Source organism: Juglans regia, chromosome 4, assembly GCF_001411555.2.
Source record: "Juglans regia cultivar Chandler chromosome 4, Walnut 2.0, whole genome shotgun sequence".
NCBI lineage: Eukaryota > Viridiplantae > Streptophyta > Magnoliopsida > Fagales > Juglandaceae > Juglans > Juglans regia.
In genome coordinates, this window is record NC_049904.1 from 13,879,419 (window position 1) to 13,891,162 (window position 11,744).

General features: G+C 38.4%; 1 protein-coding gene across 1 annotated transcript; it reads right to left on the minus strand.

Moving 5' to 3' along the window:
- Window positions 1–209: 209 nt before the first annotated feature.
- LOC108987268 lies at window positions 210–1,049 on the minus strand. Its single transcript, XM_018960160.2, has 2 exons — window positions 625–1,049; window positions 210–509 (listed from the first exon to the last, which is right to left on the minus strand). Exons 1-2 carry the CDS (start codon window positions 886–888, stop codon window positions 342–344), a joined length of 432 nt encoding a protein of 143 aa, XP_018815705.1. The 5' UTR covers window positions 889–1,049; the 3' UTR covers window positions 210–341.
- Window positions 1,050–11,744: the final 10,695 nt, after the last annotated feature.

Genomic DNA, 11,744 nt, shown 5'->3' on the forward strand with positions numbered 1-11,744 from the left:
TTTATTAATTTTTTTCAAACGATTACGATTGTGTGACAATTGCGCTGTGCACTCAATGACTGCGACCATCATTTCTTTAGTGGGACATTGGGAATATCATTATTGCTCTAGTATTGGATTTGAACGCCATGTTTTCAACATTGAGCACTGATTGTGTCATTTAAAAAAAAAAAGATGACAATTTCATGTAACAATATTCCGAACAGATCTTTTACGCCGAAACTATTCATTGTTTGCCATTAAAGTGAAGCATCGCACAACTAAATCAATAACAACTGCTACTCTATTACTCCATAAAAGGTCAAATATCATATTTTAACTTCAGAGAACAAGTTGAAGGCTCAAATCTGAAACCCAGAATCATCCCATTGAAGGACTGCAGACCCTATATTCTGCTCTCTTTTCAGCTTATCCTTCAAAAACCAATCACAGATTCTCCCAGCGTTCAATTCCTCGATGGGACATCCCTCTTGCTCCGAAATAACTCTTAGTAGGTTCAGTGACGATATCTGCATATAATATCATGCATGCATAAACATCAACAAACATTTTAAATCTAAAGGATCAATGCTACTCTATAATTTCTGATTCCCTGGACATGCGCGTATAGATAGGCACCCGTACCGTTAAACGGCAAAGAAAGCGCTCGTGAGTATCCAGGCCGGACATTTCTACCAACCCGGCTTCCTCAAGGGTCAAGAAAGTTCGCCTCTCGGTCTTCTTTTCTCCTTCCGGTTCACTGCATCCTTTTATGGCAACTTTCCTTCTGTCCACTGCTGCCTTTCTTGGTGCCAAAACGGTCTCTGGCTTTGTTCGCTTTTGGAGCTTTGAAGGGTTGGATAGAAATGGTGACTGGTAGAAATTCTTGATTTGTCTGGACAGAATCATGCTCTTCACTTTATCGGGAAAAATAAAATTTCTTCCTTGTGTTTTCTGTCTGAGCTGAGGAGTGCGTAAAGGAAGAAGATGGCAGGAGAGAGCCTTATCGCTCTGATGGCATGACTATTATTATCAGTATTATGTGGTGGAGAGGCATGAGGTACTGTCACGGACGTGGATCATCCGACTAAAGAAAATTATACAAATACGGCATTTATCTCGTTATGATTAGTTGTTATTGTTGATTAACTTTTAATTTTAAAAAAAGATTATAAAAGTATGATAAAAATGTCACATGATTTTTACATTATAAAATGAGAGCAGATGAAGGTTGAATTTGTAGTATCTTAATTATTATTTTCTTGGAATAAATTTGACAATAATATTAAACTAATAATAAATATTATAGGATAAGCTTATGTGTCACACTCTATAGTTGCAAATAAGACTTACAAAAATCTAAAATTTTCATGCAATCAGACTTGAATTATCAGGGTCTCAATAAGGAGTACCGGTAAATATAAAATGTTTTGAAAAATTAGTTAGGACACACTGATTTTGTCTTTTAGCTGTAATTAGATTTTTGTACTTAATAATATGGTATAATTTTCAGGATGCCTACCGTGGGCCCTAACAACTTGCAACTTGAAAGAATAATCGGAATACCTAGTGGGAAATGTCTACAATGCTTAAATTACATTCAGATCAAGTGCTTATCACTAGGCTAAAATCAATTGCTGTTAGCAGAGACGGAACTTTATTTCTTTATATACTTTGGCAGCGCAGTGCCTCACATCTATATGTGTTGCAGGCAAGCATAGGGGCTTTGCAACGCACACAAGGTGCACTGGCGGGTTGGGCTGTCAAGCATCGATAGACTCCCATAAGTCTAACGAGTTCCTAAGGGAGATCTCTGGATCCCATAATCCAACAATCCACCCCCAGCAACACCCGGGGGACTCAAACCCTTAACCTTGCTCTGATACCACTTGTTAGTATCAAGCGCTTACCACTAGGCCAAAATCAATTATTGTTACCAGAGGCGTAACTTTATTTCCTTATAGACTTTAGCAGCACAGAGCCCAACATCTATATGTGTTGTGGGCGGGCATGAGGGGTTTCACAGTGCACATAAGATGCATCGACGGATTAGGCTGTCAAGCACTGATAGACTCTCATAAGTCTAGCGAGTCCTTAAGGAGATCGCTGGATCCCATAATCCAACATGTTATGATACTATGATCACTCAAGAATCTCTCTGAAAGAGTATGTACCTAGTGGGATATTTATAAGGGTTGTATTGAGTTGATATGGCTAGACTTCTCCATGGATATGACACTCAGTGCCCAGTTTTAGTATGTTACATTTTCTGGCATGATTCGGTTATTGATGGTGCCTATTCAATGTGGATATCTAGCTTAGATTTATCTTTAGAGATATGTATCTCATTGTTATGTGGTTTGTTAAGTTTCCAAATTTAAGACGCCCCTCTAGGGCTAATTTTTGTGAACCGACCCCTATATTACAGGGATATGGTGGTTAGCCTTTATCTTTGTTCTTATATGATGCGAATAAAACAATATGTCCTTTTATCACGTGGGCCTCACATGACCATGGTCTTCCATCGCCTGCGAGTACTTCCTCACCTATTAAATATAATTGGACCTAAAATTTACCCCATAAATTCTTACAATCGATGTGTCGGCGGGAATTTTGTTTTTCCTCTCCACATCATCCATTTTGAATTTGATCTCTTCTTTCTAGACATGTGTCCTTCTCTAGTGTCAAATGTTATTTGTGCATTCCTCATGTCTCACAATTCACATGTATTCCCCTGATTGATTATGTTATGTGGTGCGAAATCTGTCTGTTCATCTTACATCCCTTCGTGCAGAGTGAAATGAACGCAGGATTTGTTCAACGTGCTTTCTTTGCTTATGATACCTGGCGTTTTCCCATTGAACTCAGCTGCTATGTTCCTTGTTGTTCCACCCCTGTAACCGTCATCGGTCTTCTCTCTTTAACTTCTTCTATTCTCCTTTGTTGCCCTCCCCGGCCCCCACAAAAAAGAAAAAAAAAACTTTCTACATCTGTTCAATTTCCTTGCTCTCTTTACCCTTACAGTTTTCATGTTCACTAAGATAATTTTCTCTTTTTTTTCAATCTCCTCACTTTTCTACTACAAATGACTCCCAAGAACACCTTTTGGTTCACTCCTCAATCTTGTAGACCGCGCAGGTCCATGAACGAGGCTTGTGGTGATAGGTCCTCACAACTAGTGACCTTTGAGAGTTGTCGTTGGACTAATAACACTATTCAGATGGAGTTGGACTCTGTGTGGGACTTGTATGCCATTCTTGACACAATGGACATGATTCTCCCTGAATCCCACCATGGCATTGTCAACTTAGATAGGGTTGCCGAGTATGTTGGACTATACATTGTATGTTTCTAATGGGGCTGAGACTCCCTTTTTGTCGCCCTGTTCATGTCATCTTGGACTTCTTGGACATGGCTCCAACCCAACTCTTACCCAATGCCTAGAGGATTATGTTATTTTGTTGCATCTTTTGGAGGTTGCAGGGGAGGAGAACGCCCATCTTACTGCTCGTGAGTTTTTCTACGTTCATGGTGTCAGACAACATGATGGGAACCAGTGTAGTTTCTGTTTGCCAATGGGCTACATATTTATGCATTTGGAATCGTAGTATTTTCATGTTAAAATTGGGACATGGAATTTTTTTTTCTTTTTTTTGGAGTAGGATGGGAGTTTCCCATCATTGAGACTGGTTGTCATGACTTTCCAGTTAGGGCTCGTGGCTTAGTGTTCCGAATGGTCGTGAGTTTGAAGTCAGCCTTTCCAGAAGTGAGACTATGCCTTTAAGTATTGTTTATTCTTGGATTGAGGAGAATCAGAATGCTGTTGAGTCTGATGTGATCCTCACACGAGAGAACATAGACCATTTCTTGGTGTCTTTGGACCGATCGTGAGCAATAGGCCAATAGGTCGCTAGCTCAGAGGGCCAATGACCTTCTCGTTGGTGGAAGTGGTCTGACTCTGCCCCATCAGACCCTAAAGGGAAGAAATCTTGCATCGAGGGTGTTAGAGCTTGCAGTGGGTCACGGGCACGCCACATCCCCGCTTATCCAAAGAAGGGTACCAGACGTCCACAATCACCCATCATTCCTTCAACTGGTGGCCACAGAGAAACTAAGCCCTCTCCCCTACCGCCACAGCTTGACTGCCTCACAATGGTCATTGACCAAGGGGCTCAAGACTTGGACTCATTCATTGACTCGATTCCAAATGTATTCCCAAGCTCTTTCCCTGAGGCCTTGTTTGAAAGGTTTGAGTCGTTGTCCTTTTCTTTGGCACAAGTGACTGTCGAAGTATTAGGAGTTGGCAGGAAAAAGCAAACCCCCATTGTCTGCCAAGCCATGGCCAGGGATGTTGAGGCTACGATTGTTTCGCCCTTATCAGCACAAGCTATTGTCTCTAGTAGGGAAACTTCTGATATTGCCAGGGGAGTACCCATTTTCCCTGTGGGCATATTCCCTCTCGTCAATACCCTTGACAAGGAAGTTCCCGTAGCATCCACACTAGTATGTGTTTTCTTGCCCAACGTTCCTCTTGGTTAGGAAGGTCCTTTGGCTCCCTTTCTCGTGGGTATTTTACTCCCTGTCATTACTCCTACCGAGGAAATGCAAAGTTCCCTCAAGCAATAGGGGAACCAATTCATGGCTCACTTGCCCACCTTGAAGGCACTCCCTATACAATCCTCTCCAGTTGCTACATCGGTGTCTCCCACCAAACAACCAAGCCATACTTTGCCTAATGCGGCCACTAGAGAGTTCAGTCCTTGCTCAGACTCAACCTTTAGGCTCTACCCCACTAGCAAGCAACTTTTTAGATCCTACAGCAACCCAAATTGCTCAGGAACTCAAATTATTTCTTTCCCCGGTACATAACCGCATCCCTGGTTTGTGCCATTTCTTTTCTTTATGTGGTTAGCTAACCTGTGTTTGTTTGTTGTAGGGGTTACACTCTTTGACCGACTAGATTGTCTTCGCCAATCCAATTTAGAGGGGCAAATTGGGTCTTCACATTGCTTTATAGAGGGAGCTCACCAAGCTGTTTCAGAGAAGATAGAAGCAATAAAGAAATGGGAGGATATGTACTCTCGACTGGGCTCCCACTCGCATGTCCAGAGGCTGAGGTCCCTTGAGGGCTGAGATTTCTAGCCTTTAACGTGCTTGGATGTGGAGAGATCCTTTTTGGAGAGAGCGCTAAGAGACTTGTCCAAGGCCCAAGAGTGCAAGGTAGAGACCAAGTATGCATCCATGCTTTTGAAAGACGTGTTGGTGGCAAACGTAATCGTGGCAATAAACTGGAGGCTAATCTAGACGAGGCGAGAGGGCATTATTTCGAGTATGCAGAGGGAGCTTCATAGGTTGAGGATTCTTGCTGGTGCCTCCAATTAGATCTCGACGTCGTCCACAGCGAGTTGGCCTAGTCAAATACTAGGCTTAGATATGCTAGGGAGGACCTTAGGCAATATGATGGGCATTACTTCTAGCTCAACCACATAATTGAGACTGTGAAGGCTAGGCTCACATGGTCCCAATGATGCGTTGATGAATTGGATGCTGAGCTCAGGTCATTCCGGGATGAGATAATCTGTCTTTCCCCTCAACTAGATGTGGCTACTCGGGTTTGTGACTGGTACCGGGGGGCTTGATACAACCTTGATATGCGGACACTATAAAGGCTTTTGTTAGCTCACCCTGAGACAGACGCCTAGCCCATTAGACTTGAACTTTTTCTTCTTATTGTTTTGTGTGTTGTTCTTGTAATACATTGTCTTGGGTTTCGATTGTGTCTTGTGATATGCTTAACACGCTAGAGCACTCGCATTGGGTTAGCCAAATGCCAGTGCATCTCCAAATTTTGCCTAACTATCGTTGAAATGGTCTGTATTGAAGTAGTCAAAACTCCTCAGCTCCACTTTTGAGTTACAATAACTCCAAACTCTTCTCCAAATTTGGCATGTTATTGTTCTTAACCAAAAGGAATTTTTATTCCAAAATTTGTTTTAGAACTACAGATACGTAGTTCCCTCGTGTTTCAGTTCCCCGATGCCCCCTATCTTTCTCTTCATTTTCTCCTTCTTCGAACCCCCTTGCACTGGCATTCGCATAACCCCTGATGCCATCCGATAAGGCCCTTTTCTTTCTTCTTTCTCCCTCATCTTTCACAACTTCTTATCAAAAGATAAGAATTCTTGCTCCGATTCTTGTTTCTCAGGAAAACCTTATGATTTGCTTGTTTTGGTATATTTGGCTGCTCGAAAAGATACGAGGGAGGAAATGTTTCTTGAGCATGAGACAACTTTTTGGCTCAATTTTTCTTTCCTTTTTCCTACTATTTCTCCGTAGTCAAACAGATGGAAATTGAAGAAAACTTTTGCTTTATTTCATATCCAAAGTTTCTCTCTCCAATATCTTCTCTTCCTCTCCCGCATCTCTTTCCCTCTATTTTAAAAATTTTCTCTCCTCTCTCTCTTTCTCCCTCCCTCTCCCGTATATGATTATATAGATTTTTTGACTAATTTGTGATGGTTTGGCTCTAGAAACATAGGAATACGTGGTTTGGCTCTTGAATTTGTGATGTTTTTTGGGCTGAACATGTATGAATTGGACTGAGTTATACTGAGTTTGGTTTGGTTTTTATACTGAGTTATACTGAACATGTCTTTTATACTGAGTTTGATTTTTTTCATATTTGCACTGAGTTTTATTGGACATGATGAACGTGTATGAATAACTATTAGAATACAGACGTTCCTCACAAGAATTGAAGATGTGGTCTGTGTTGGATAATTAGGTTGAAAAAAAAATAGTTGGGAAACAATAAGTTAATTAAAAGTTAAATTATTAATTAACATATGGTTAAATAATTGCAAAATATGAAAAAATAAATTAAAAAAAGTAATATTATATTATTATTTTGGCTTATAGTTACCTAGTCTAATGTGGGGTTATACTTGAATGTCTTTGGCTATTAAGCAAAACATCTTCTTTTAGCCAAATTTTGGCTTTGGCTTTAGCTAGATGCCAATGCTCTTATATAATTACTTTGAGTTTGACCTTCCATGCTTTGTTTTACATTGTTGACTTGGTCTTTGATTGTCTGTTGTGGGACTTCTTGTTCCTTTCATCGCCTCCTTTACTTTTTCCCTAGGTTCCTTGTAATTCTCGTATTGTTGACTAACGTCGATGTTGCTTGGGTGAAAGCTAACAACAATCGTATGCGTGTTGTTAGCCTTTAGTCACCAGGTGCAGGTGTTAGCCCCAATCGCATGTGCGTGCTAACACCTGGCTTGACAAGTGGGCGGGAGAGCTCCTCAACCCCTGCATGGTCAAATGCTAACCCCGATCACATGCGAGTTGCTAACACTTGGCTTGATGAGTGGGCGGGAGAGCTTCTCAACCACTGCATGGGTGAAGGCTAACTCTGATCACATGCATGTTGTTAGCCTTTGATCACCAGGTGCAGGTGTTATCCCTAATCGCATGCACGTTTCTAGCACCCGTTTTTATAAATGGGGTGGAGAGGTTCTCGACTGTTGCATGAGAAAAGGTTAACCCTGATCGCATGCACGTTGTTAGCCTTTGATCACCAAGTGCGAGTGTTAGCCCTAATCGCATGCGCGTTGCTAACACCAAACTTGATGAGTGGGTGGGAGAAGATCTCGACCACTGCATGGGCAAATGCTAACCTTGATCTCATGCACATTTTTAGCCTTTGATCGTCAGGTGTGAGTGTTAGCTCTAATCGCATACGCATTGCTAACAGCTGATGACAAATGCTTCAGCCTCCTTCAATGCATGGGGCCAATAATACCCTACTTTCAAGGCTTTCTTTGCTTGGGCCCTACCGCTTGGATAGTTTCCATGTACCCCTTCATGTATTTCTACCATCACATATTGTGATTCCTCTGAGGTAATGCATCACAGGTGTGGAGGTGAGAAACCCCGCCAGTACAACCTCCCCTATGAGGGTAAACTTGGCTACCTTGTTCATTACCTTTCCTCCTCTTTGACTTTTCGTCGAGGAGCTTGCCTATGTTTAGGTACCTCACCACATCTTGTGCCCATTCCAACACCACTATTCCTATCACAAATACCTCATTCCTAATTGATGGGACCTTCGACACTTGGGTCATTACCTCCCACGGTGGGAGCAATCTTTCCATGCCTAAGGCAACTCTTGCAACTTTGTCTACTCGCCAATTGTCTTGTCTCGGTATATGTCGGGTGCTAAAGTTCACCTTATTTAAAATACTTTTAAATAATGCATCATGTACTCTTAAGCAAAACTTAAAAGAGAAATAAAATCCAAAATGTTTCTCTATAGATTCCATGTTAGATTGAAATGTGCTTACTACATACGATGATCTAACCAAAGTGCCCTTGGAAGACACCCTAGTTAGGCTAAAATGCCTCTGTCACGTATTTGAACTGACTAAAATACCCCTACAAAAAATTGAGTTAATAAGAAATAGCCCTAATTTAAATCAAACCAGCCAAGGACAATCAGAAATCTCCATAATCAACTTCAACTTCATCTTCATTTTCTCTCGCACTCCCCACTTTCCATTTCCCTCTTCTTATTCTTCATTACTTTGAAATTTCTCTTCTCTTTCTCCTTCAGAAGAAATTACGTACAAAATCTTATATATGTTCGTTGACCATGGCACGACTGGATCTGACCACTGTGTGGCCCGCAACCACGAGGGAGATGAAAATATAAAGAAACAACCAAAATATAAAGATAGTTTTCGAGATCTAGATACTCTTTGGTCATCCCGTGGGTGATGACTTCCCATGGAAATCGAGTTCCCATGTCATCTAACCAATGTGCTCGATTTCTCACGTCCTCCAACCCTTTTTTGGTTCGACCAATTATCCGGTACGTTTTATAATTACATAAGTTTTTTGTTCACTTTACTTTTAAATAAAGCATCATGTACTTTTAAACAAAACTTAAAAGATAAATAAAATAAGATGTTTCTCCAGAGATTCTATGTTGGATTGAAGGCACTACATAAGGTGATCTAACTAAAGTAGGGATGGGCAGCGGGGCCCTACTCCCCGTCCACCCTGCCCCTACATGGGCGGGGTTGGCCTTTGTGCAGAAGATGCCGGGGGCGAGTGGCCCTGCCTGCATCTAAGGCCTCTAGGGGAGGCAGGGGCTGGATGGGGGGCCCAACCCCACTTATATATATATATATATATATAAACCCCCCCCCCAACCCAATAGTCAAAACGACGTTTTGTTTATGGGTTTTTTTTAAAACACCCAAAAGCGTCGTTTCGTTTGGATTAATTAAACCACACCTCCTACAACTCCCCTCTCCCCAGTCCATTTTAGGATTCCAATCCAAAACCCTAAATTAATTTAGGAATTTCAATCTTTAGGTATATATGGGCAATCATGTTATACTTATTAATTAATTATTGAGTCAACTGGAATATTATATGTCATGTGCCATTATTCTTTTAAAAACAATGGCTGTTTTTTGTTAGTTTGTTTCTTGTTGCATTATCTGCCTTTTAATCAAGTGCAATTCTTAATTTGTTACTATCCACACTTGAAATATTTGTTAATAGAAAAGAAAACTGTCTATACTTGAAATCAGTTAACTGCAACTACTATTTTTATTCGGGAATAATTTGCCGCTCATTATGATTTAATTTATATTAGTTTGCATGCCAACGAACTCGGGTTTTATCTTGGTCTTGTAGGGTAATGGTAATTGAGATTTTATTCTAATATTTAGAGGTGGTCTGAATCATTGGCATGGGGTAAGAGCGGTGCTACTTCGCCTGAGTAGCACCACTCTATTTGACCGTTAGGTTATTTTGATTTTTCTTTTTATTTTTTATTTATATATTTTTTAATATATTTAAATATTTCTTAAAAAAATACACAAATATATTAAAAATTATTTTTTTAATTATTAAATTAAAAAATTAAAAAAAAATATATACATAAACAATAAAAATAAATGAACAAAATTAGATGACAAACCAACATTTTTAGGTAAAGTTTCAGATTGAGGCTTGTTTGTACATCATCTTTTTTGGAGTTCGGGAATGCATGAATTATTGTTTCGTTGCACTGGTGACAGGATAAGATGTCAAGTATAGTTTAACTTTTTATGGGTACTAATGTCTAATATTCTTTAATTTAAGATCGAGTTTATTTTAAATTTATTTAATTTATATTAATTTTAAATTTAATTTTTATAACGATACATGAGACGGTGTCTACGATTAATTCTACTGTAATATGACTTTGTATGTATTGGACCCTCCATTGTTATCTGTCATTAGTTTGCACAATTTATCTTTTAATTATTTGTTATATTTATATTTTATATAAGTTTTTGTATCTAAATATTTGATTTATATTTTTTTTAACTTTTATAATTTCAATGTCATATGCCGAATCTTAATCCTAACTTTCCAAAGACCAAATGATTATTCTCATCTTAATCTCAATCTCATTTGGTTAATATTTTAATGTTTGTAATTTTTATATTTGTAATATATGTTTTTATTTTTAATTTTTGTTTCATGTTTATGAATCTAATTTTTTTTTTTAAATTATTAATGTTTCAAATTTTATGATTTTGATTATCTCAATCTCATAACAGTCAACACAACTCACTTTTCTATCATTATAGCCATCCCAAATTCTATTGAAGAATGAAATGTTATTCTTTTGTTAATTTAGTTAATTGTAATATTACTACAATAATACAATTTATAATATTTTTAGATAAATTTATAATTTAATTTTGGAATAATTTTCTTTTAATTATCATTGTAATATACTAATAATTTAGTTATAGCTTTTAGTTAATAGTTAAATGATTTTTTATTAGTTTTATTATTAAATTTTATATTTTTTAATTTTTAATTTTTTTACTTAAATTCTAAATCCAGAATTCTTATTAGGCTCGCAAAAAATCTTCACAACCTCCTAACACTCCACAATCCACATTATTTTTAATTTTTATTATTTTTTTCTTTTATTAAATATTTATTATATAAATAATGAATAAAAAATTTAAATTAATTTAAAAAGAATAAACTCAAAAAAAAATTAAAAAAAAAATTTAAAATTTAAAAAAGTGTGAAGTGTAGAATGTAATAGAGGTTATGTAGCAATGTTCTTAGGCCCGTGACCCATTCATGCGGGCGGGGAGGGGGCTACCCCTAAACCAAAGTGCTCCGGGAAGAGATTCTGGTTAGGTTAAAATGTCCCTTTCAAATATATATCTAAACTGACTAAAATACCCTTATAACAAAACATGTTAGACAGAAATAACCCTAATCTAAATAAAACGAGCCGATGACAATAAAAAAATCTCCATAATCAAATTCATTTTCATATTCTCTTGCGTTCCCAGCTCTCCATGTACTCTCTTTGATCTTGTTCTTCCTTCTTTTAATATTTATCTTCTCCTTCTACTTCTTACACAGCCATGTTTTTTCATTGACCATGGCGCATCTGACTACTACGTGACCCGCGACTACGGCAGAGATGAAAATATAGAAATAATACCATAATCTAGAGATACTTTGAAGAGCTCGAGATACTCTTTAATCGTTCCGTGGGTGAAACCAAGTTACCACGTTATCCAACCAACGTGCTCGACCTTCCAGGCTTCGCTCCCATGTCCTCCGAACTTTTTTGTCCGATCAATGATCTAGTTCGCTAGCTTTATAATAACTGATCATATATATCACCTTATATAATTTCTTCTTCGATCTAAAATCAAAGATTGATAAAC